The sequence below is a fragment of the Anser anser genome, assembly GCF_964211835.1.
Source record: "Anser anser genome assembly, chromosome: 1".
Classification (NCBI taxonomy): Eukaryota; Metazoa; Chordata; class Aves; order Anseriformes; family Anatidae; genus Anser; species Anser anser.
The window spans coordinates 215,445,535-215,471,938 of NC_139720.1; the positions used below are offsets into that span (position 1 = coordinate 215,445,535).

Consider the following 26,404-nt stretch of genomic DNA (forward strand, 5'->3'; position numbering starts at 1 on the left):
TTGTTCCTAAATCTTGCAAAACAATGATTTCATCATTCTGAGACACAGACATCTGTCCTTGTTGGTTTTTAAGTTACTCCTGAAAAAGCATTCCTGAAACTGATGTGCTTATGTTGAATCCTTCCACTACAGTAAAAAATCATTGTTCATTAAGCTAATCTGACTTTAAAATGCTCTGATCAGTCCCATGTAAAAGCTGCCCTCAACCCCTCCTCTCCAGACCATCCACATCATCTTGCAGAGTGTATTCTGACCAAAACGCCCAAGGCTAATGGGAAGAGCATTTTCACTGCTGACATAGAAAATGCTTTTTATCATCTTCTTGAAGATACATTAGTACTACGAAATCTCACATTTCTGTCTAAGCTGTCTTGAGTGAATCTCTCCAAATTTATATCCTTGCACACAGTACAGGTGGAGAGGTTTAGGGCCAGAGGGCTCTTGCTGGCCCTGCAGCTTGGCCTTCTGTGCAGAATAGGTCAGAAATCTTCCCCAGCAATTTCGGCAAGCTTAGAGCACTCGGTGGGCCAGGATGTGCCCACCTGTGCTTGTTGACAGGCCAGTATCTCCAGATGTCCCACTGGAGCTCTGAATGCCCCCAGCACCCCTTTGTGCATGGGGCTCTGGGTGGCTGGTACGAGCCCAGCTGGGCAGGTAGGACAAGGCAGCAGTGAGCAGGCTGGTGCCTTCCGGAGAGAGCCCAACTAGCCAGGAGAAGCATCCTCCCTTAGGCTAGTCTGGCTGCTTTTTTTGGACTGTGATGCTCCCAGCAGCCCTGAGACCTTCTTCCCCCTTTTGTACCCCCTGTTTCCTCCCTCCCTCTCTCCCTCCCACAAGCAGCTGCAGAGACACAGGAGCACACTAAGAAGCTCAGAAAATGTTTTGTTTGGTTTTATTTTTATTGACTGTTACAGCTGCATCCTCCTCTGGAGCGTTCAGTGGTACTTGTAGGCCAGAGCGTGGGCCACCACGCCGACCAGCTTTTGCCAAGTGGCCTGGCAGGCAGGGGTGAAGTCCTTGGTGAAGTGTGCGGCCAGCACAATGACGAGGATGTCTCCCAGGAGCTGGGGGGACAAGAAAGGAAATCAGGTCAGCATGGCACTGAGCACCCCTTTGCCCCATGTAGGACCCAGGTGCTGGAGGGCAAACACGTCTGCTTTGTTGGGTGCTGGAGGCTGCCACTCAGAGAAGCTCTTTTAGCTGAATTCTCTGTGCAGGAAAATGTCTTGTGCTGACCACATGCACCAGTATCCACCAGCTCCGTCCTTGCCTTTTCTCACATCTGCTTTTTCCAAACTCTAGAGTGTACTTGTGTACTTCCAAACCTTTTTTAGCTTTTTTTTTTTTTTTCTTTTTTCTGCTGTGAATCCCCATGCCTACTTAACTGGGGTTCAGTTCCGTACCAGCTCTGCCTGCTACATTCCTGAAGTAAGGCTGAAGCAGGGGCTGAAATGGAGGCTATCAGCTACATCGAGCCCTCCCAATCCCCTCCAGCCTGAACTGCCCGCTCTCCACCCACAGCCACTTTTCACCCCCAGCACCCTGATCTCCGTTCCTTTACTCCCCTCCTGCTCCCCTCCCTCCTCTGCTGAACTTACCCCCACACAGATCTGTCCTTTCTGTTTTTAATTCCAGCCTACATCTCTAGGGCCTTTCTTCCCATCAGCATCCGTATCCTGAGCATCCCTGGGTCTCCATCCCATGCTGGCTTTTCCCCTCTCCTCCCACATCTGCCAGCCTTGGAAAAAGTGGGGGTGAAGTGGTCCCCGTCCCTAGGGGCAGGACGTGACAGGGAGAGGCACCAGCACAGCAGCAGCACTCTTCAGGCACTTTCCTGCTGTCCTCTTCACCCTCAGCGTCATTGAGCCTCTCCTCTTCCTCCTGCTTTTCTCCAGCTGTGCCTGCACAAGCCTCCAGGCAGTCAGGGCATGTCCCTGGATCTGTCCCCAAATCTGTAACCACATGGAGCCCCTTCCCTAACATTATCAAATGCCCAACCTTCCCTCCTCCTCTTAAGGACACATATTACATCCAAGGCAGCCCCTTTCTCTTTGGCACCTAAAATCTCTGTTATTTATGCTCTTTAAACCCTCCAGGCACTGAGCTAATTTGTTAGGTGGAGGGAGAGACGGGCAATCCCCACGCATGGCTCACCCTGAAGTTCTCGGGGTCCACGTGCAGCTTCTCACAGTGCAGCTCGGACAGCTTGGAGTAGGTTGCTTTGAGATTTTCCAGGTTCTTCACAGCTTCCCCAAAGGAGCTGAGCACTTTCTTGCCATGGGCGCGGACCTTGGGGTTACCGATGATGGCGGTGGGGCTGGACAGGTTCCCGAAGCTATCAAAGAACCTCTGGGTCCAGGGGTAGACGATCAGCAGCCTGCAGAGAGAAGGGGGGACACAAGCACACACACACCGTTAGCATTCCCCCCTATGCCTGCAGCGGTTTCTCCATGCAGGTGCAGCCGAGCCGATGCCCGGGAGCCGGACCTACCTGGCCAGGGCCTCAGCTCCGCATTCCTCCACGTTGACCTTGCTCCAGACGCTGGTGATGAGCTGCTTCTCCTCAGCTGACCAGTGCACCATGGTGTCGGACGGAGGGTAGCGTGTGGCTGCAGGAGGACACGGACCTTGTAGCGGAGCTGCAGACCCCTGGGGGCTTTTATCCGCTGCCGGCAGCTCCTCCCCGCCCCGCGCTGTGGGGCCATTGGCTGGGGATGGGTGGGGGGTCCGCCAGCGGGGAGTCCTGTCCACAGGGCGGTCAGTCTGCAGCGAGGTGTGGCCTTCAAGGGAAAAGCCCTGTGACTCACTTAACAGGCAGGCTCAGGACACAGCAGCCCTTATCTCCCTTTCCTCCCCTCCATCCGCTGACCGCTGTGCAAGGTACTTTAAAATGTCTTCGTGCCTGCAGCACCCGAATTTGGCCCCTCTGCAGCATCTACAGGCTCTCTAAACCCCAGGGATATTTCTCTGCCATGGCAGGTGACCTGATTTATGAAGCTGGGCACTGCACAGGCGTTTCTGCACAGGAACACCTTCCCAAGGATGCTGAGGGCTGTTGCCCTTGGCTGCAGCTCTGCAGCTCTGGATGCACAGACCTGCAGAGAAGCTGCTGCCCATTTATCAAACCGAGCACCTTTCATCAGGAGGAAGTGTGGAAAACGTCATCCTGCCAGCCCAGAGCCTCACACCTGAACGGGGTGCCAAAGCGCCCAGGGCATGTGGCCACGACTGGTGTTAGCCCCAGGGAGAGGCTGCACCTCACCGCTGCCCCGGCTGCAGGACTGCAGTGGGATGCTGGAGCTGGCAGGCACTGGCTGGGGCAGGTTCCTCTGCTCTTCTGATGGTCATACTGCATTAATGGGTCAGGCACTTCCCTGTCCTCTCCCTTCTGGGAAATTAAAGGCCTTGCACAAGAATAGCAGGACCAGCCATGTTGCAGCCAGACCAGCAACATCCCCTTCCACCACTTCAGAGCCTGACAAAAGGCTTCTGCTTGGCTCTGGGTCTCAGTCTCCACTTGAACTGGATTTTTGTTTTTCCTGAATGGAAGGATATGTTAAGCCTTTGGGCAAAACTGTGCTCCCATGCACAGGCATGCAAAGCCAGCATGCAGGAGGTATGCAATGTCCTGGCAAGGCTGTGGGACTTGGGTCTGTCTGCAGGCAGTCTAGGAGGTTTCATCCAGACCTCTGGCCCATTCCAGTTATAAATCCTATGACATGAACGGAGCTGCACAGGGCAGTGGCACAAGCATGGGCATCTCACTGCTCCAGTTGGGGTGGTTCAGGGATGTGGTCACATTTCAGATCCTTGCTGCAGCGTCCTCAGAGGCACTTTTTTTTATTTTTTTGTTTGGTTGTTTCTTGTTTGTTTGTTTTTTTTTAATTTCTGAATCCTGGGCAAGGCACATAGGCCCCTTTCAGCTGCAAGGGAGTCACCAGGGTGCTCTGATAGCACAATGTGGAGTGGAGGCTGCTCAGCGCAGATAAATGTATCATACAGGTGGCCAGTGCGTGCTGTAGTTTCTGACCTAAAGAACAGACAGAGTCACACACCCGTGTTCTTGAGGAGATCTGAAGACTTCAGAAGTTGTCAGTTTTTAGTAAGGCAAGACTCACAGCATTAAATCAAATATATGCAACCCTAAATTCATACACAGATATTCACATCATGTGAGTCAGTACATACAGCAGAGCAAAGAGCTGGCCAAAACAGCTGTACGTGCAGCTGGGGGAGGACAATACATGGCCTAGCATGGACTTCTCATTTATCATTTCCTCATCCTATAGCCTGCATTTGCTGGAAAACCCACATTGAAGATAAAATCCAAGCTACATCTGGGTCTATTATTAGCAGTGCATTTGCCTCATTGGTGATGGGAGTTTCATTTTCAACTCTGTGAAGGTGAACTTTAAAAGAGAGAAGATAATGATGCTTTTCTTCTGCATTTGAACCAGCAGCATGACAAAGCTCAGGGAGGGGTGGCAGATAGGCATGTGAAGCTGGGAGAAGCAGAACAGCATCAAACACAGAGGCTTGGAGGAGAATATTAACTGAAGCATTGTTGTTAGCAAGAATCTGTGGTTAAAAAATGCTGATTTTCTGGACTCCATGGAAAAGCAGGCAGAGACATAGCTTACAGCGAGAAACCTCAGGTTCTGATCCCGCACCATGGTCTGTTTTGAGTGTTTTTTGAGACCACTCAGGTCTGTTTTTTGCTTGTGCAGTTGCAGGACCAGGAACAGGTGTTCACGAGATGCTTAACAGTGGCCCCAAAGAGCCAAGGGGAGGAGAGGGGAAGCAGAAGAAACAGGAAAAAGTGGCTGAAATGTTCCAGCTGTTGCTTTGAGGCAAGCTCATTTAGCACCACTCTTCCGTATTGATCCCTTTTAATGACTGGTTTTATACCTACAACAATTCCTTATACTCTTTACATCCTGCAAGATGGGCACTCAAAAAATGAATAACAGCAGGTGAATCAGACAGCTAATAAGGTTAGGGGCATACTGGGGACCTCTTGATGTGGAGAGTCCATAACAGCAACAACCCCTTACAGCCAGTCTGGGCTGTAAATTCACATATGGGCTGCTGCCTGCTCCCGCCCCGCTGGGCACTTTGGCTGTGTCCAGTCTAGCCCTGGTGCCTCATTTTAACTCGCACCCCCACCATGCTGCTAATGCTGACACCCTCTGAAGAGCTGCTCCAGGGACAAAAGCAGGCTTCAGGTTACCGTCCAGGTGAACCCTGAATGTGGAACCGGAGGACAGCTTTACAGGATGGTCACAGACCCTAAGGAAAAAGCAGGGCTCCTGCTCTAGACCCTTTCAGGACACAATGACAGATTTGGGAAAATGCAGTGCAGCAACAGGCTGGTCTGAATCACCATAATTTATACACCTTGCCCTGTCTGGGACAGTGTTGTTACTGGCCTGAACATGAAAGCCAAGAATCTCTGATGGTGTCATTTCTTTCCTTAGGAAGCAAGGGGAGACAGAAAAGACCCCAGGCAGAAGAGACGTGGGCACGCCACAGTGGAGAGTCAGAGCAGATCAGAGTTTTACAGCTAGTAGGCAGTGAGCTTGATCTTATTACCACAAGGACAGTTTTCTAATTTAGCCTTGGCTCATCGCCCTAAGCACTCTGCCTTCAACCCAAAGTCATTTCAAATGGCTTCTGTGCTGTAGCAATAAACTAAGGGGAAACATAACTGCAGGTTAAATGAGTGCTGCTCTGTCCCAGAGTCAGCCCCTAGGCACAGCAGATTCAGTCTGTGACCAGACTGAGAGGCCAGGGAACATGATGACGGGACCTGCACAAGACCCTGGACACCTGCAGCGAGTATGTGGCTGGCGCTGGGCTGTGCCCGGGCTGCTGCTGGTAGGGTGCTGTGGCAGTGCTGATTCTGTGCCACGTACCTTTTATTAGCCTGTTTTTTTTCCAGCTGCAGAGGTCAGGAACACAAAAATTCTGCATTGCAGGGCATTAATAAACTACTGGCTGCATCAGTGGAAGAAACAACAGGAAAACATCGGTTCTGTCTGTCCACCTCTCATTCCTATTAGGAGGCTAGCAAAATTCACCTGGGGGTCAGAGAGAGCCACTCATCCCCTAACATGGATATCTCAATTCAAGAGCCAGGCCCTTCATACCCTTAACCCTTCATACCCTTTAGCCCTGATTCCAAGAGGAGTGGAGCACCCATTTGCCTGCTTGGGCCACTGTTCAGGTAGTCCAGCATCAGGCACTCACAGCCTGAACTTTGTGCCATATAATGACCTACTTACTATCCAGACATGGTCCTCGGTATTTGAGCTGGCTTATAGTCTTTTACTGTGCACTGTATTTCTTTAATGTTGTCCAAAGTCTTGTGGGTTTGAAATGTGTGCAGTTTGGGGCTAGTCACAACAGGAATATACAGAGGACCTCCAGGGCACCACAGGAGAGGGGACCTGACCATATTCATATATCGCTGTCCCTGTATCCCTGTAAAGGGATTCACCAAGCGCTACTCAGCTCCAAAGCCAGTCCAGTGTCACAGGCTACAGGCGGTTCAGAGCTGAGTGAGGTGAAGGGATGTGAGGCACAAGGTCGGGCATAAAAGCCAGGACACTCAGGGAAAAGCTAATGATTTAATTAAACAGCTTCTGAGTTATCCCTCAGTGCAGGAACTCAGGCAAAAGCAATCCAGAAATTGGCAAAAAAACAGCTTTTTTATTCATGACAAGATGTCTCCAAGGCAGTATCCCTTAAGGCAGTGTTTTTCCTGCCTGTGACTGATTCAGTCATTTGCTCTTATCCCTCTTCCTCACTGGGGCTTTCATTTGCTCAACTCAAGACAGACACAGGTTCCTGGCAAAAGGTTCCAGCCTCTGGCCTCCTACCAGAGCCTCTGCACTGGGCTGGAGCAAACCGAGCCCAGGGGACACCGGGGCGGAGGGACAGTTCAGGAGAGGGGCACGTTACAAGGGCCAGCGCAGCGCTTCCCCGAGTGCACTGAGACAGGGCTCAGGAGCCAGACAGGGTTTTCCATGATCAGGTTCGTGAGGTGTCTCCATCACAGCACCGTCCCTGTTTGGCACCACGGCCGCCCCGCTTCTCCAGTGGGGGCTTTGCCTTGCCCTACCGTGTTCAGGCCGCTGCCGCATCCCGGAGGCCTGCAGCACAGGAGGCACCTATCGGCCGCTTCACACCCCGCTGCCCTGCTCTGCCGGCCCCTCTATCGCCCGCCGGCAGCCCCTGGCCTCCCACACCCTGTGGCCCTGCACCAGATAGCTCCTCGCCACCCTGGCTGCAGCACGAGATAAACGTCAGCACCTGGCTGCGCTCAGGAGGCCGGCTTTCTGCCCCTGCATTTAGCCCAAGTGGGCTGCACTGCCAGCCGGGCCGGGGTCCGGCCCTGCACACCTCCGCACACCTCTGCCACACATCAGCTGCTGCCATTCCCCAGCCACACCGGTGTGCAGCCACAGTATCCATGGGAAAACTATGATTTCCTCTCATTTTTTGTTCTCTTAGGGGAGGTAAGAGGTGGTACAGAATGGGATTTCAGGGTCTTCTTCATCACCAGTGCCCAAACGCAACCAGTGCAAAGTGAGTACAGTTACAGCTGAGCCCCCCTCACCCTGCTCCTTTAGCAATGTGGGGGTCCCTGATGGTGATCCTGAGGGCCCTGTGCATTGCCAGAGCAGGTGAGCGCTTGAAGGAGGGAAGGTGGAGAACCAGGCCCACAGAAAAGATCCCTTCTGGGGTCTTTTGCCTGTTTCAGGTGAAATAAATGATTGTGATGCCACAGAATAAGCACTGCCAGTAATAGTGCCCTGGCCAGGAAACCAGCAATGCAAAAAAGTCCTCAAGTGTTACATGCTCACACACTAAAATCCTTCAGTGTAAACATGTTGCAGCCTCTTGCCAGTAACCCAGCCAAACTGTGGCTCATATCCCAAAGCCTTAATCTTCAGCGGCATGCCATGTCCTGGAGTGCCTGGAGTTTGGGGGCTGCCTTCCTCCGGGAAGGTGCTGGGCCGCATCGAGCTGGGCAGTGCCGGAGGGCACAAATGCAGTGATCACACACTGCACACACACCTGAACCCGGAGTGCTCAGGGTAAGGGCACATGGCCCTGCTTTCCCTGCAGCCGCTCCCATCCTTTCTCCCAAGGAGCAGCTCAGCTCCGAGGAACCCGGCGAGTGCCCCAGCACTGGGCCCACTGCGGCTCTGCCTGGCTCTACCCACCACTGCTTTGGGAAAAGCTGCCTTAACCAAAGACCCCCGCCAAAAAAAGAGCCCCTTTCATAGAATCATGGAATTATTGAATTACCAAGGTTGGAAAAGATCACCAAGTCTGACCATCAGCCTGACCTACCAATTTCCACCACTAGGCCATGCCCCTCAGCGTTACATCCACGCATTTCTTAAATACCACCAGGGATGGGGACGCCACCACCACCCTGGGCAGCCCGTTCCAGTGCTTCGCCACCCTCTCCATGAAGAAATTCTTCCTCATGTCCAGTCTCCCCTGGTGCAACTTGAGACTGGTGCACGACTTGAGCCCTTTCTCTCAGGGTGTGTGGGGCTGAGCTGAGCCCGCAGACCCTGGATCAACCCAGCCCCGAGGGACACTTGATTCTGGGGCTGCCCTTCAGACATCCAGGCAGAGAGGCAGCTCTGAAACCAGCACCGCTTCCGGGCACTCAGATGGGCTCTTGCTGGTGTTCCCACAGTCAAGTCCAGTTTCCGCAGTAGGATGCTTTAGTGATTTCCATGGCACTGCTGCGGCTCTCCAGCCGTCAGTGGAGTGCAGCGAGCTTGCACCGGCCGTGGTGCTGAGTCACGGCCGCCCGTCCCAGCCTGGCCACCCGCGGCTGCGCGGGGGTGATAATGCTGCTGGTGCAAACAGAGCACGGCTGGGCAGAGATAAGGCAGTCCTTGGCTCCCCTTTGTGCTGTGTCAGACTTCTGACGCAGCAGAAAATATTTTTGCTGAGGCAGTGTGGCAGCCAGCTGAAAAATATTTAGCTTTTTTTTTTTTCTTTCTTTCTTAGTAGAGCCGGGAGGGCGTGTGGCCCCTGATTACCCGGCAAGGGCTGCCTGCGTGCCCCTGCAGCAGCAGGGCTTCTCCACTTCCCTCCAGCTCAGGGGCAGGCACAGGTGATCTGTACTCCTAAGGGGACAGTGGGACGTGTCCTGATGGGCAGCCTCTTCTCTCCATCCTCTTCCTGTGTGTTGAGGAGGGGACTGAAATTTGCCACTGCTTTTGAAGCCTCTCCTGTCTCCAGAGCAGAGGGGAGCACAAAACCTCGCTGCCCCACCCAGAGAAAGTCTCTCAGGAATTCAGGGTGCCCCCTGGTTCCCTGTGCTGGCAGAGCTCGGGTCCAGCCCTGCCCAGCACACCATCTCCTGGTGGGTGGTGTTCAATGGTGGGAAAACCGAGGCTGGGCAGCTGCTCACCCCAAGTGTCCCAAAATGCTCCAGGCAGGGTGAGATCCCCTTCAGGAAAGGAATCCCAGCCTGGCTGAGTGCTGCAGTCCCATGCCTGCCTCCAACAAAAGGGCTACAGCACAACGCAATACTTCCTAAGCAGGCTTTCATTAGTGCTCAGGCTGGGAGGTAGTTTCAGACTCACTCCACCACGGTGCAATGCCCTTGGGGCTGTGCTAAGCATGGCTTCGTGCAGGGGAGTGCTGAGCTGGCCACGCACAGGCCCTAATGCTGGCCTCTTTCACTGGGTTTGAGGAGTCTTGGGTAAGTGTGGTTCAGGGCAATTCGCAGCACAGAACATTTGCATTCAGAAGCTTTAGGCTGTCCAGAATGAACTCCTGCATGTCGTAATGCACAAAGTTCACCAGGGAGGGACCGCCGGGAGCTGCTGTTTCACACAAGCCACTTCCAAACAGGCACGCAGCCAGCATTTGAAGGCACCACCGCTGCCCTGGGACGTGCCTGTTTGCCCATGTTTAAAAGGCAGCGCTTGGTGGGGCAAGCCCTGCAGCACGGGGAAGGGGAGGATCAGACCTCAGGGCTGATGTGGGGAGCAGCCTGAGCAGCGGCTTTGTTCTCTGAATGCTTTCAGCAGCCCACTGCTCTGATGAGGAGCATCTCAGCTGTAAACCACAGCACCCTGCAAATGAAAGTGAAGCCTCTTCTCCAGGCAGGGAAACTGAGGCATGGCTTTCAGGAAGGGGGGATGGACCCGCTGCAGGGTCCATCCTCTCATGCAACAAGGCAGCACCAGCTGGGGAGCAAGGGCAAAGCCTGGCAGGGGGCTCAGTGCTGCCTTTGCTTGCAGCAGCCCACCTGGCTGGGGTGAGTTTTGCTCCTGAGCTGACCTCGGTGATAAACGCTGCACCTTGGGCATGGGTGTGCGGCAGGGTGCAGGGCCCACAGCTGAGCAAAGCAGCGAAGATGTCACCTCCCTGCCCGGACAAATGCCTTGTTCTGTGCTATTGCTGGCACAGCACGAAGCTGCTCTGCTCCAGTGAACTCCCCTCCCCAATTTAGTAAACATCCCTGCCAGCAAAACCCAGCTCTGCCTCCCCAGCCTCTGATCCCCATGGGGAGGACGGCCTCACCTCGTCTCCATCATAGAATCATAGAATGGCTCGGGTTGGGAGGGACCTCAAAGATCATCCAGTTCCAACCCCCCTGACATAGGCAGGGATGCCACCCACCTGATAAGGTTGCTCATGGCCTCATGCGACCTCGTCTTGAATACCTCCAGGGATGAGGCATCAAGAGCAAGACTGCAGCTTCTGGCAGGCAGGCTGGGACCAAGTCCCTTCGCATACCCTTCTGGGTCTGAGACTTGTCTTTGTGGCTGAATTTGCAAGTTTCACCCTTCTCCTCCTCTGCACTCATTTCATCCTTTTCTGTGACCCCCACAACAGCACTCAGAGCCTCTCACATGCACACCTCTGTGACGGGAATTAGCCACAGGCACACGCACGTGGGAGGCTGGTGCTTTCTGGTTGCATGGCTGAGCACAGAGGCAGCAGACCTCATTGGAGCTACTCCGGACTGGGAGGGCTCTGGCATCTCCTCCTGGTGCCCTGGTTTACCGAAACCAGCTGAACTCCATTCTTCTGTTGGCCAATCCCTGTGGCAGCCTATCCCTGGTGCAGGAAGAGTTGTACTGCAGAAGTTTACCCCCTAGCCCTGCATCTAACATGGGGCCACGGGGAGCAAGGGCCGAGCACTGGGAGGGGTTGCCCATGCAATGACTTCTTGCAGAGGTTGCTGTGCTTTGAGCGTGGCCGTGCGGCATTTACACCCAGGTGTCCCGGGCAGGGATAGGGTCTTCCCTCACTTCATGGTGGCATGAGGCATTGCCAGCACTCCCGGGACCCTGCCCTGGGCAGGACCCAGCACCACCACCCCTGCGTGCTCCCAGAGCTCAGCGTGGGGCTCGGCCTTGCAGCTGCTGCGGTGCCACCCCCGGCCCCATTTGCTCCCTGCTGGCAGCCGCAGGGGCTGTGCTGGCTGCTGTAACAAACCTCCACTGGAACAATGGCAACGGTTTAGATCTTTATGTTAACATTTCCCCAACACAGTTCCTCCTTGCAGCAAAAATACCTTCACCACATCCCTGTGCACCATATTTTTCCATTTCACTGTTTTACCAGTGGGGAAGACAGGCCCCAAAGAGTACAGTAATAAATATAGCTTTAGATACTGAACTCTGACCGCCTCCATACACTTTGAGGCTCTTGAGCTACAATGTTCAGCACTAAATATTCAGTTTCTTCTTCTCACCAAAAATAGGCCATGAAAGCATTTTGTTCTTATTTCCTTTTGTCAGGTGAAATCCTCCCAGGGTGTCTATTTTATTATTATGCTGTTTTCAAAACACTTCATTCACCAGTGCACCAAGTGTTTCAGTAAAATCCATTCCAAGATTAAGGAAGTCCCCCATGACCATTCTGCTTCTCACAAGATCCTTTTTGAGTGCTGACAGGAGTTTTAAATCACGCCTTGACATGCTGCTGACCTTCTGAATTAAAGTATAATTGCAATACTGCAATTACAAGATAAGGGTACAGCAAGGGGCCTGTGCGAAGAAGACCCACGGAGAGCTGATGGGGTGCAGGTGGATGTCCTGGAGCATCTCTTCTGGCCCAGCCAAGCACAGTGTGTTACCCAGCTCACCCCACATCCCGAGGATCATCTCACAGTGCCCAGTGTGAGAAAGGGCTTGGAGGATTAACACGCCCACTTGCCCTGCTTCTACATTCTTCTCTAGGCATTCACATAAGGCCACTTTTGGGGACAGGACACAGGGCCACATAGTTCTGGTCTGTTCCAGAGACCTGTTCCAGGGCTGCCTTCAAAACCCACAGAACTGCAGTGGGGCTGGGAACAACCCTGGGGACCCACCCGCCTGCCACCCCGACACAGAGCTCAGCTCTCTGGGGAGGGGGAGGACAGCAGGAGGAGGCTGCCTCCAAAGGGGTCTCCAGGGTGTGTTCCTGTCACCATCGGCAGGGACCAACGGCACGGTGCAGAGCTGTGCTGCGTGCCGGGGTGGACCTGGTGCTGTGGGGGTTAATGCATCTGCTCCGAGTGCTGAGCAACAATCCCACTGCTCCCAGGCCAGCCCTTTCCTGCAGCGGGGATCGCTCGGGATCTGCTATAAATTCTCGGCCGCGGTGAGCCCTGGCGTCAGGAACAGGCTGCTCCACCGCAGCGGTGCTGGTGGGAAGCTCGGGCCGGCCGTGAGCGAGGCAGGTGAGTGGGCTCCTGACCACACTGAAGATTGCATTGTGCCACCAGCCGGGGCTCAGCCGGCCCCGGCTCCTCGCAGCAGGGGACTGGGCCTGATGCAGCTGCAGGCTCCCCGTCACCCTCCCCTGGGCCGGCTCATTTCAGCTGCCCGAGGTGGGTGCTGCTCCAAGGAGCTGTGCTCTTCCCCATTGCAGAGGCCTAGCACAGAGATGGGAAAGCTCTCAGAGACCCAAACTCTAATTTTCCACTGCCTGTGAAGGGGAATAGATATCCCTGCATCTGCTCAGTGCCACTTTCTGTGCTGGAGCAGGACGCAGCCCCTTTTCCTCTCACAGTGTCTTGAGGACACTTGGTCTCGGTGAAATCCCGGGGTGCACGTGTGGGATCAGTCATTTTGTGGAGTCCGTAAAGCTGCACATGTTAAAATGAGTCATCACTAAGACGAGCAGCCGTCAGGATTTGCTCTTACTCTTCCCTTCCTTAGCGCTCAGGCTCTTTCCGACAGGCTGTGACACGCAAGAGCTTCAGAGGGACCCGATCTCAGGTCCGGGAGCGCCTTGCATTCCGCGGGGGCACCCGGAGTGCACCCTGCCCGCTGAGCAGGAGCAGGGCTCTCCTCTCCTCTCCTCTCCCCACCAGCACACCCCAGCTCACACTTCACCAGCTCAGCACAGCCACGCTCCCGGCTCCGTTGCAGTGCTGGCGGTGTGCTGCTGTCCTGCAGAAAGAGGGGATGAGACAGGGAGGTTCCCCAGGTTTTGGTGCAAGTAGCTGATGCAGCGTTCATCCAGCCCGGATCCAGTACTGCCGGAGCTTTAGGTGAAGAGATGGGGCACAGCAGAAATTTGGGGCAATTAAACAATACCTCTGACAGATCCTGTGCTCTCAGGGTAGAGACTGAGCTGGGAATTATCACTGCTCTAACTGCTCCTGTCAGATGCTTGTGTCTGAAGATAACCTTGTCCTGTAACTCCTTCTCCTTCCCCTCCACACAATGCAGAGGTGATCTTTGATTAGCATCTCTGAAGGACCGGAGAGAACTCCCACACACTGAAGTCTGCATCTTCGTGCAAGCCCAGGTCAAGCCACAGAACTTGCTCTGTCCTTGCAGTTACGCAGGGGTGGTGGATCAGGCATCAACCTGTGTGCTGAGGCAGGAAGGGCAAAGAAAGGTCCCAGGGAATAGAGGATTTCAGCACAGAGTGGAAACAGTTCTGCAATTTTCTGAATAGATAGGTAGATCTAGGTATTTGTAAATGTAATGGTTTTACAAGGTGGATAAAGGTGTGATGGATAATTAATTTATAACAAAAGGTATTTTTAAATGTAATGGTTTTACAGGTACTCACGTTGTTTCAAATGCTTTTTTAGAATTGCAGGTGGATGTTCCAGGTAAGGTGACATGGACCTCCATAACAGAGCTCACTCAGCTGTCAAAATCAGGCATTTCCAGAGCAGTTTCTTAAAAAAAAACACTCCCATGCATTATTTCATTCCCACAGGCTTCCACAGAACATCCTTATTGGAGAGTAGGGTGGAAAGACCTCTCTGGAAGGTGCTAAAGATCCAGTTTGGCCTGGGGCTGCGGGAAGCTCAGTGACCCTCAGTGATGTATGCTGAGAGTGTGCTGCCTCTGCTCCCTACAGCCCCGAACCATGCCAGGGGCGTGGGAGCCCCTGTGGTGGGTGGTCCTTCAAAGACAGGCTGAGGACCAGGGTGAGACACGCAGAGCAGCCTGCAAGTATTGTGGGGAGAGGACTCCAGACACTGCAGTCGTTCAGTACCTCCCCCATCCCTCCTGGCAGCATGAGGCGCTGCCTTCCCTCATTAGAAAACTTCCCTTAGAAAATGTTCTGTAAAAGCAGTGCCATTTCTCCTCCTGTGTTTCTAGTGGGAGGATATTCAGACATCCCACCATAATACAGCTTCCTTGTAACTTCCAGTTTATTTCTATCTGTGCCCAATTTTCACGTGTTGCTTTGTGAGTAATTACTGTATTTCAGCTTAGGCAGATCTTTTTTCCCTCTGTGGGTTTGTTCAGGGCCTGTGTTTTGTTGGTTTAAAAGGACCAAGCTCTACTGGTCTTTGTTCCTAAGAAAGCTGCTATATTTGCACAAGCAGTTTGGCATCCCGTCCATTTTCTTTCGCTGGAAATTCCCAGCAAAAGCACGGAAATCAAGAACAGGATTCACCACAGCCCTCTCTAATCACAATGACACTTCCCTTTCTCAGCTAGTATTTGCACAGTCACTCATGGACTTTGTTGTTGTTGTTTGGTTGGTTTTTGTTCCTTCCCCTGCTATACCAGGCAGCCGGAGCTACATCCTGACTACACTGGACATGCAACACACAGCACGTGCTTTCTGCCAGTGCGTGGTTTCCATGTCGGTGCATGCACACAGAGAGGTGATGAGTATGCTCAGACTGCTTCGGTACAGCTCCTGCTAGGTTCTGCTGTGGCACGGCTCTGGTGATGCCTTTTATCCACGGCTTCAGACTGAAGGGATCCCGGAGTATTTCTCACTGCCTGTGTGCGGTTTGTGACCCTGCTGGCTTACATTCCAGTGCAGCTATTCAAGGATGAGATGAAGCATCCCTGTTTAATCCCACCTGGGACCAACAGCAGCCAGACCAGCACTCTAACATTCTTTCTGGGTGGTTTTCCAGCATGGGAATCCACTCGGATGTGGTCTGCTGTTCTCCTCTGCTCTGTGTACCTCCTGGTGCTGCTGGGGAACTGGACCATCCTTGCCATAATTAAGGCAGAGCAGAGTCTCCATGCACCCATGTATCTACTCCTTGCCATGCTAGCTGTGGCTGACCTGGGCTTGTCCACATCTGTGTTCCCAACCATGCTGAGGATGCTGTGGCTGGAGGCCAGAGAGATCAGCTTCAGCACCTGCTTTTCCCAGATGTTCTTCATTCACAGCTTCACAGACATTGAATCTGCCACCATTCTGGCAATGGCCTTTGATCGTTACGTGGCCATCTGCCACCCCCTACGATATTCCTCCATCCTCACCAACTCAGTGATCACCAAGATATGTGTGGCAATTGTCATAAGAACCATCCTCTTCCAGTTCCCACTCCCGATCCTACTGACCCGGCTGTGTTTCTCCACGGCCAGCAAGCTCTCCCATCCCTACTGCTTGCATCCAGATATCATCAAACACGCAGACTCTGACACAAAGATCAACAGCGCCTGTGGCCTTTTTGTGCTACTCTCCACACTGGGTTTGGACTTACTCTTTGTGCTCCTGTCCTATCTTCTGATCCTTAAGACCGTCCTGAACATTGCAACTTGGAGAGAGCGTCTCAAAGCCCTCAACACCTGCATCTCCCATGTCTGTGCTGTCCTGCTCTTCTTTATCCCCATGATCTGTCTCTTCATGATGCACCGGTTTGGCAAACACGTGTCCCCCCAGGTCTACACTTTCACAGCCAACCTCCATCTCCTTGCTCCACCCATCCTGAATCCCATCGTTTACAGCATGAAAACCAAAGTGATCCGGAGACGGATACTAAGGATGCTCTGCCAGCAAGGGGTCTGCAAGTCCAGGGCTGCCATTTTCCAGTAAAGCCAATATGATGGCTACTGCCAACTGTCTTTTGTGAAGTTCAACCCCCAGGAAGACAAGCTGGGAGAGGGGAACATGTCAAGCGCTTCTGCCAGTGTAAGGATACAGGGAAGGTAAAACGTATATGGAAGGAGAAGGATAGGTACAATGCATTACCTGCAATGCAAGACTTTAAGGATATCTGGTTAAAGGTTTCTCAGCATATAAACAGAGGCAAACTACATCTAGATTCACAAACCCCAAACCTCAGAGACAATACCACGGACCACAACGTTGAGGTCAGTGACTGAGGGGCCACTGGAGGAGCCAGGAGGAAAGAGGTTCAAGCAGAACTGCTGAGAAGGCAGAAAGAAAATTATCATGGGTCCCCTGGGAAATAGCTGACAGTGTGGGATAGCTGAGGGGGCTTGTGGGATTGTGTAAAACTTTATAGGGGACAACTTAGGGAGCTTGAGGGAAAGTGCGAGATATTTTATGCACTGCTCAGAAGCGCCAAAGGTGAAGAAAAGGAGGGATCCAGTGAGGAACTGGGATGGGAAAGTGGATGGGGTGGTAAAGGGGCTGATCAAGTAAGTGTAAGCAAGTTGCTAATCAATACACCCTCCAGGCCATGCACCTGGCCACCACAGCCTATCTTGTCTTCTTTTCTGTGACATTACTGTCTGTGTGCAGCGGTGTTTGTGTGGGACTTGGTGACAAACAACAAGCTGGACTAACTGGCGAGCAGGAGGAGACCAGGGACTGGAAAGACCAAGGGCTGGAGCTGGAGAGTGCGCAAATGGGGTCTAGGGTCCGGACTTGGATCTGGACGGGCTTCTGGTCTGCTCCAGAGTTTGAGGTATCCACATACACAAGGGTGACTGAATCAAGCGGGTGAGGGTCGGATCCTGTCCTGCCCAGCCATCCAAGAGGACTGGGGCTGGGTAGTGCTGGTCACATCTGCCTGAGCGCTGCTGGTGTCCGTGAGAGCCCCAGGGCAGGCACTGCGCTCTGTGGTGGTCCTTTTGGCCACCTGGCACCATGCATGGCCGCGGGAAGTCCAGGCTGGTCACTGGCCATTAGGACTTGATCCGTTTTTGTGAGATGGAGGAAGAGGCTGGGCAGGAGCAGGGGGCTGGGGCTGGCAGGGTTCACGCGGTCGGGCAGCTGCCTGCAGACACAGCTGGAGTGGCCGGGCCCACGGAGGGGCTGAGCGTCGAAACGCCCCCAGGTCTGCTGGAGTCATTTCCCTCCGCAGGAGGAACGCTTTATACACACCAATGACTTCTGGACTCTCAAACATTAAGCAAAAGTTTTGTCTTGTTGTTTTCTCTTTAAAACACGAGTGCCTTCCTCACTAGGTTTGTTTTGTTTTGCCTGGAACATTTTGCCTGGGTTAGACTGCAGCACCAGGTTTCTTGACACGATTGTCATTCTTAGATTAAGCTGAGCTAATTAGTATGCTGGGGTTTCCATAAGGCTCTGCAGCACAACGCCTTCCTCAGGCTGGCTCATTTAGACCTCAGAGATGGATTTCTTCCCACTTCAGCTAATGGCTAGCACTCTTTCAAAGGAGCAGTTCTCTTCCAGCTGACCCAGAGGTGCAGGCACTGTATAGACTGACTACGTTTGGAAGGACATTTTAAAACGATTTCAGCATTTAAGAACTGTTTTAATTTATTCTGCCAGTGTTTGTCGTGGACTGCGCACACAGCACTGTAACAACTATGATCAATACGTCCCCGGGAGACACTGTAACTGGCAAGTACAAAAATACTAAAAAACCAGTGGTTCCAGCGCATCCTGCCGTGCTTGGCTGATGTCTATAAAACCGCGAGGACGCGTATAAGCACCCCCTACGTACACCGAGGTGATAAGTCCCCCCAGAAGACCTCGGAGGCCAGCAATTCCGCTACTTCCAGTATCAGAGCTTTGGGGAGCTCTGCTGGGCACACCGATCGGACGGGCCCCGGGGCTCCTGGGCAGAGCCCCCCCTTGGGCAGACCCCGCTGCCCTCACGCAGCCCCGCTCCCCCCGCACAGCTCCGCAGGTCCCGGGGGGCTGCAGGGCCTTCGGCGAGCTCCAGCACAGCGAGATGCGGCCACGGGCACGCAGCGCCCCGAGCTCCGACAGCCCCCTGCGGAGGGAGCCGCCGCGCTCCTGCGCTCGTCCGCCTGGAGCTCGGAGCCCCCCGGGCACCTGCCGGTGGCCGGGCCCCCCGGGGTCGGGCAGGGCTCGGGGCTCGCTCCGGTGGCAGCGGGGTGGCACCGGGACCCCAGTCCCCGGCCCGGGACCGCGCTCACCGGGACCGGCCCCGCGGCGGGCGGTGCGCGGAGCTCGGCTTCCCCCTGCTGGGCGCGGGGATGGGAGCGGGGGGAGGGGGGGGGGGGAATGGGGGGGCGGGGGGGGTGGGGGTGGGAGACGGGGAGAGGGGCGAGTGGGGGGCATGGGGGGGCGTGGGGGGCATGGGGAGGGGGAGAAGGGGGAATGGGGGTGGGATGGAGAGCGGGGAGGGGGGAGAGGGGCGAGAGGGGGGATGGGGGGGCGAGTGGGGGGTGGGGGGCGTGGGGGGCATGGGGAGGGGGAGAGGGGTGAGTAGGGGGGATGGGGTGGATGGGGGAAGGGGAGGAAAAGGGGGTGGGAAGGGGGGATGGGGATAGAGTATGGGGAGGGGGACGGGGAGAGGGATGGGCAGAGGTAATGGGGAGAGGGGTGGGGGAGAGGGATTGGGATTGGGGATTGGGAGGGGGTGGAGAGAGAGATGGGGTGAGGGGAGGAGGAGGGGGAAAGGGGATGAGGAGCAGGGTTAGGGGGAGTGATGGGGAGGGGGATGGGAAGAGGGATGGGGAGAGGGGCTGCCATCGCGCTGAGCTCTTCCTGTGGGGAGGGGACGTGTGTGTGGCAGGGGGCTGTCTCTGTTTAGCAGACCACAAACAAGACAGCAAGTCCATGGGGTCTCACAGGCTGTCCCATGGCAGACTAACCCTGTAGGCCTTATGTCCCATGCCAGAAACTTTGCAGCAAGTTTTTTCTCCTTTTCTTCTTCCTTTTCTCCTTTTCTCCTTTTTCTGAAGCAGGGATAAAGTGTAACGCAAGTGAAGTCTCCATGAGAGGGTCCTCGCCTAAGCAGCCTCCTGAAGTGGAGATCCAGTGAAGCCATTATCTGATAAAGGATGCTTGTGCACAGAGACCTGACCCCACCCCACAAATACAGCTGCTGAACTCAGAACGTGTCCATGTCTTGATTTTGATACTTTTAGGCTGAAAGTCCAAAAACTGAGGAACTTGAAATCTGTGCCTGCTTTTCAGGCCTGAGCTGTAGGTCATCACCAGTCTGGGAGAGGAGATGGGAACCCCTGAAAGCCACTGGGCAATGCCAAAAACAGACATGTTTGGGACTGTTCTAGGTCATGGTCCCTGTGGGAAGGGTGAGAGAGAATTGAGCCGAAATAGCCCCTCACCCCAACACTGAGATCTGTGTGCCACTGGGTGACCACAGGGTGGGATACCCAGGTCAGGCATGGGACAGACAATTCCAGCTTCAGCAATATAGTATTGATTTGCAGGCGTTAAAAATCAACTTTTGGCCTGCCTAGGCCACATATATGTCAAGTGGGTCAAGGGGGCTTGTGGACCTTATTTCATTAAAACCATGAATTCGTGCACTAGAGTCAATCTGAGCCAGGGGCTGTGTGCTATAGTATATGTGTTGGGGCTGGGCAGCCATAAGGCGTGCACATGCTAGCAGCTGGAGACGGAGAATTTTTGCAATATTCCAATTTTGGGAGCTTGAAAATCTAATTTTGAAATGTTGATTCCTGTGATGTCAGGTCATAATTTTCCTGACTCAAAGAATAGAAAAAGAAAGTATATGGGTAAAGGCAATCTGTCTGTTTTTATTTCAGCAACTAAATCTAGATTTACTGCTTAATTTAAGGTACCCACGTTTGATTTCTTTCATACTTTTATTAGTTTCCATTCCTCCACGACCTTTTTCTGCTCACCCACCTGTTTCCCATTCCCACCCTTTGTTAACACTGTATTTTCTTTTTATGTCCTCAGAGAGAATCCTCACAAAGCCAATGTTGAACACTCAGACCAGGAATTGCAATGAAAGCCTGTTGCAGAGAGCAGACACATTTACTGTATTAATCTCCCTGGTGCTTGAAGCAGCAGCACTCAGATGCCCACGCAGGCAGGCAGAGGAAGGCTAAAGGCAGTGAGCACAGCAGAGCCTGCATCATCTCTGCAGGGCTGGCTGGAAGATGTCAGCATCACTCATCTGTGTCTTCAGCTGCCTCATCTCATCCCAGTCCCCCCAGGAAGGAGCTGATACAGTGCTCTGATGGCTTTGTCCCATCTGTAGAGGCAACAGAAGGTAATGTCTGCCCAGGCAGCCCACATTAAATGAGTTCCAGTCAAAATCCTCTTCATTTGCTGTGCCTTTCATCACATTTGCCCAAGCAGCACAAACCAGAGCTCTGCCCCCGCCCAGCTGCATGCAAGCCCCGTGGGGATGCACAGGAGTGCTCAAACATCGCTGTCTCCCCGCTCTGCTCTGCAGGCGGCCCGGGGAGGTCCAGAGGCGATGCCCTCGTTCCTGGCTGTCACGGAGCCGGTGAGTTGTTTGCAGCAGCTGCTACTTGGTAGGTTGCTGTAGATGAGGTGCCTTATTTGAGCCAGAACGTAAAAAGCTCCCCCAGATCACTCCAAGCTGCCAATTTAGGCTCTGAGATGAGAAGCAGAATTGTCCCGGCAGGTTTGTTAATAGATAGATAATAAAAGATAGATAATAGGACCACCCTGTGGTCCTATGACCTGAGCAGTGGCTGCCTGCGGTGCCTGCCTGCAGGAGCACTCCCCAGGCCCTGCCAGAACCAGCTTGGCATGGAGCAGGTCCAACCTGGCTCTACAGCTGATAGCTTGCCTGATGCCCTCCTGCTGCCTGTTCTGTACAACTCCCAACAAGAGGACTGGGATGTGCATTCAGAGAAGCAGAGCAGTACCAGCAAGGGCTCATGCGATGGTCAGCAGCCAGCTGACTGCCAGAGAAGCAGCCAGAGTCATAGCACTGACTGCCCATTGTCCAGGAAGCATTCATGACTCTTTAAATTTTGACTAATTTGGATGATGCTGCCCTCACTGGTGGCTTTGTCATTTCCATGAATATACTGCAAACCACGTTCTACGTCTGGCTGAGCAACTTGCAGGGGAGGTGGGAGCACAGAAAAGTCACAGGGTAACACCCAGGAGAAAAGCTGCAGCAGTACGGAGAGGACTCTGCGCACGCAAGCCCCGTACAAGTTGCTCACTGGAGGATTTGGGCTTGTTGAGGGCACACCTGGGGCAGGTGGGGCAGTGCGGGGCAGGATGCACCAGGGCAGCACTGCCCAGGCTCAGGGGATGCGTTTCACCCTGCTGCAGTGGAAATGCCCCTCCACCCGGTTATGCAGTGGGGCAATCCTTGGCAACTGACATGAGCAAACTCCAAGGATCCTGAGCATCTCCGTGCAAACTCCATGCTGGCGTGGCACAGCTTGTCTGTCTCTCAGTGCTGTGCTCTGCCTTAGACCTTTGCTTCTCAATTTGCTTTAAAATTCAGCAGCTGCTCTGCCTCCCAAGCACACAGCCATTCCCTGAGACCACGTACTCTGCGTGGTGCTGATCTTCCACACTGCTTTGTTCTGCGCAGGTTGTCGGATCATCCTTTCATATTGATGTGATGCAGCCATCAGTAAACAGCCTTGTTGCCCTGGGTGCTGTGTGAGCCATCCCTGCCTTGCAGAGATCATAGTCTGCTGTCACACAAAATGTGGAGTGAATGAGTGAGGAGAGAGGTGAGGTAGGTACTGAAAGAAATAGCATGTTGTGTAAAATCAGCGTCAGTCAGTCCCAGCTTGTCATGTGCCTCATATGCTTTTGGGTGCTACAGAACACAAGCACAATAAATAACAGCAACTAGAGCCAGGGGGTCTGGATTCCTGGGTGCCTGACCAGGCTTTTGCATTGACTTGTGACTGTTTGTGAGCACCTCTGCTGCATTTCAACACCTGAGTCTATGAAACACTTTTTAATTTAATTTGTTGCTTGCTTTGGGGTCAGTATCTCAAGCACACTTCCCCAGTGCGTGGGGGAGTGAGTTTTAACCCACTTCAGAATCCAGAAAAATAAAGTGCTCCAGAGAAATCAGAGTGTGTTTTTTACATTTTATGAATGGTGCTGCCTACTCCTGTTTTTGCTTACAGAGAAGGGAGTCCGAACTGACACAGGCATCATCCCACCATGGTGGCTACCAACCAAACCAGCTTGCAGCCTGCCTCCTTCCTTCTGCTGGGCATGGCAGGCCTGGAGGACCTGCACACCTGGCTCTCCATCCCCTTCTGCCTGATGTACGTCGCCACGCTCCTTGGCAACTTTGTCCTCTTATTTGTCATTGTGACGGAGAGAAGCCTCCATGAGCCGATGTACCTCTTCCTGGCCATGTTAGCGGTGGCAGATCTCATATTGTCTTCTTCCACAGTGCCCAAAGCCCTGAGCATATTCTGGTCCCTTTCCAAGGAGATGTCTTTCCATGCCTGCCTTACCCAGATGTTCTTCACACACTTCAGCTTCATCGTGGAGTCGACCGTTCTGCTGGCCATGGCGTTTGACCGGTACGTTGCGATCTGCAATCCCCTGCGATACGCCACCGTGTTCACACACCCAGTGATAGCCAAGATAGGGGTGGCTGCAATAGCCAGGAGCTTTTGTGTGATGTTCCCAACAATATTCCTCCTTCAGAGGCTGCTGTACTGCGGACACAGCATCATGCCGCACACCTACTGCGAGCACATGGGCATCGCCCGGCTGGCCTGCACCGACATCTCCGTGAACATCTGGTACGGCTTTGCCACCACCCTTCTGTGCCCGGGACTGGACGTTGTGCTCATTGGGGTGTCATACAGCCTCATTCTCAGGGCTGTCTTCAGGCTCTCCTCCAAGGATGCCCAGGTCAAGGCGGTTGGCACCTGCAGCTCTCATGCCTGTGTTATATTGATGTTCTACACACCAGCATTTTTCTCATTTTTCACTCTTCGGTTTGGCCACAACGTCCCTCACCATGTTCATATCCTGTTGGCCAATCTCTACGTGCTCATACCACCCATGCTAAACCCCATTGTCTACTCAGTGAAAAACAAACTAATCAGAGAAAAGGTGTCCCAAATACTCTTTAGGACTGGGCAATTGCGGTGACAAGGATGTTATTCCCCCGAAAGAAAGAGAAATTTTCTGTACCAGGGAAGCAGAGTGCATGTGTGTGAAATAACACGACTTCTTCCTCTTTTAGACTCAGCACAACACCGCTACTGATCAATTTTCCTGCTTATGAGATGCTTCTTCAGAATAAATCCCATCACTACTACAAAAGGAGAAATTAGGGGGGAACCATATACCAGAATTTTATCTGATGTAATCTGGTGTTATCCCATGAACTCAGAGCTTTATCAGTGGGTTTGGTTGCAGCACATCACAAGGCCAGGAGAAGCAGCTGGAACAGAGGTGGCTTCTGTGTGTTCATCCACCTCTGCCTTCGGTGTCCAACGTGGCAAAATGCAGGAAAGTCCCACTGCACAACCAGAGCCTAAGGAATTCCTGCATGCAAATAGGAAATCACTAATCTTCAAGGACTGGTCTTGATCATGTATGTCTTGTCCTTATTACCATCTCTGGTGGTACACAATAAATTCATGGATGAACGATGCATGCATTACTAAGGAAAGGAGGACTCCCATTTCTCCCTGCTCGTGCGCTGGCAGCCCATCCTGTGCCTGGGCACACGTGCCCTGGGAACACAGGGCTCATGGTGCAGACATACACTCCTAGTTTAGTACATGAAACCCTGGGAAAACCTGTGGCCAACGCATCCTTGTGGTAGGTGTCACAGCTTATCCAGCCTGTTTGAGATGATAGATTCAGCAGGAATCCCACCTTGAGAAGCTTCCTTGTTCGCTCCTCTGCAGACCAACAGACCTGTTTTTCTGGAACTGTGTCTTTCTTGATAGCCTGCACATGCTTTTTCTGGCTCATCTTTAACTCTCTTTTGTATCCACTGAGAATAACGGTTCTTACTGATAACCCTTTTCAGGTCTTTGTGATTACTGTGTTCCCCAATTAATTGATACAAAGGGATGATATTCACAGCATCACATTCATGAATATATCCAGTACTCTGTTTTTAACATTTCATAGAATCCTGGAGTCATTAGGGTTGGAAAACACCTCCAATATCATCTGGTCCAGCCATCCCACTACCACCAACATCACCCACTAAGCCATGTCCCTAAGCACCACGTCCAACCTTGCCTTGAACACCCCCAGGGACGGGGACTCCACCACCTCCCTGGGCAACCAATTCCAATGCCTGACCGCTCTTGCTGAGAAGAAATGTCTCATTTCCAGCCTGAACCTCCCCTGGCACAACTTGAGGCCGTTCCCTCTGGTCCCATCACTGGTTACTTGTGAGCAGAGGCCGACCCCCAGCTCCCCACCCCTTCCTTTCAGGCAGTTGCAGAGAGCAATAAGGCCTGCCCTGAGCCTCCTCTTCTCCAGCCCAAACCCCCCCAGGTCCCTCAGCCGCTCCTCACAGGACTTGTGTCCCAGGCCCTTCCCCAGCTTCGGAGCCCTTCTCTGGACACGCTCCAGGGCCTCGATGTCCTTCTGGTAGCGAGGGGCCCAAAGCTGAACCCGGCACTCGAGGTGCGGCCTCACCAGAGCAGAGCCCAGGGGGACGAGCACCTCCCTGCTCCTGCTGGCTGCACTACTCCTGACACAAGCCATGATGCCGTTGGCCTTCTTGGCCACCTGAGCACACTGCTGGCTCGTGTTCAGGCGAGCATTAATCAACACCCCCAGATCCTTTTCCTCTGCACAGCTTTCCAGCCACTCTGCCCCCAGCCTGTAGCACTGCATGGGGTTGTTGTGGCCAAAGTGCAGGACCCAGCACTGAGCCATGCTGAACCTCATCCCTTGGCCTCTGCCCATTGACCCAACTTGTCCAGATCCCTCTGCACGGCCTTCGTACCCTCCGGCAGATCGACACTTCCCCCCAGCTCGGTGTCATCTGCAGACTTACTGAGGGTGCACTCAATTCCCTCATCCAAATCATCAATAAAGATATTAAAGAGGATAGACCCCAACACCAGCCCTTGGGGAACACCACCGGTGACTGGTCGCCAGCTGGATTTCACTCCGTTCATCACCACTTTCTGGGTCTCGCCTCCCAGCCAGTTTTTAACCCAGCAAGGAGTGTACCTGTCCAAGACGTGGGCTGCCAGCTTCTCTTCTTTAAACTTTATTGAAGAACTTACTCCTTTTTTTTTTTCCTTAACCAAAGAAAGTAGATAGAACATAATTCTCTATTAGGCATTATTTAAAGAGGCAAATCAATAGAAGAAATTACATTTGGTTAAAATATTTATGCAGTTAAATCACTCAGTGTCAAATGCATTTCTTCCAATCAACAGTATCTTCTGTGCAACGCGAGAAGCCACATCTTTTGCACAGCTGAGCAACCTGATCTAGTGGGAGGCGTCCCTGCCCACGGCAGGGGGGGTGGAATTAGATGATCTTTAAGGTACCTTCCAACCCAAACCATGCTGTGATTCTATGACTCTATGATCTGACCATAAAGATGGCGTACATTTAAGTCACAAGCCATCAGATTTGGTCATGGGGAAGGTGTGGAAGAAATACTTCTTGCTGAGGTACACACCAAAGAGGATGGCTCGGTAATAAAACCCACGTGTCCCAGGCTCCAGCCCCACAGCCTGGGGGCTGCACCGGGCTGGCTCCATCCTGCTGCACTGCAGGACACGAGCTGGATCCAGTGCTCAGACGTGGTCTCACCTGTGCCAAACTGGGGGAACTGCTGCCGTGGCCCTGCCAGATGCAGCCCTGTCAGCACCGCCCCAGCACCGCCTGCCTTCACAGCAAGGTGTCCTGGTGGTGCAGAGCTAACTCGTGTCCACCAGGACCCCAGCCCCACGGGCCTCCTTTCTGTCCTGAGCCAGACAGTCCTCATCTAAAATAAAACCAGCAGGTAAAATGTCAAATATGTGGGACAAATCCAGTCAGGACTAAGGCCATCTATGGC

At 53.3% G+C, this 26,404-nt stretch overlaps 2 protein-coding genes across 3 annotated transcripts; one reads left to right on the forward strand and one right to left on the reverse strand.

Annotated features, from left to right (window-relative positions):
* Positions 1 to 892: 892 nt before the first annotated feature.
* On the reverse strand, positions 893 to 9,648 carry LOC310889635 (hemoglobin subunit rho). Of its 2 annotated transcripts, XM_083817392.1 has the most exons (4): positions 8,362 to 9,648; positions 2,492 to 4,030; positions 2,155 to 2,377; positions 893 to 1,064 (listed from the first exon to the last, which is right to left on the reverse strand). In XM_083817392.1, the coding sequence occupies exons 2-4, from the start codon at positions 2,581 to 2,583 to the stop codon at positions 936 to 938; spliced, it is 444 nt and encodes a 147-aa protein (XP_083673518.1). In that variant the 5' UTR covers positions 2,584 to 4,030; positions 8,362 to 9,648; the 3' UTR covers positions 893 to 935. The 2 variants fall into 2 exon arrangements, with proteins under 2 accessions (XP_083673518.1, XP_083673519.1); XM_083817393.1 differs by lacking the exon at positions 893 to 1,064 and adding an exon at positions 1,332 to 1,901 and having other exon boundaries at positions 2,492 to 9,648.
* Positions 9,649 to 14,918: 5,270 nt separating this feature from the next.
* Positions 14,919 to 23,898, forward strand: LOC310892241 (uncharacterized protein). Its single transcript, XM_083819705.1, has 4 exons — positions 14,919 to 16,290; positions 20,837 to 20,890; positions 21,965 to 22,035; positions 22,542 to 23,898. The coding sequence occupies exons 1-4, from the start codon at positions 15,301 to 15,303 to the stop codon at positions 23,503 to 23,505; spliced, it is 2,079 nt and encodes a 692-aa protein (XP_083675831.1). The 5' UTR covers positions 14,919 to 15,300; the 3' UTR covers positions 23,506 to 23,898.
* Positions 23,899 to 26,404: the final 2,506 nt, after the last annotated feature.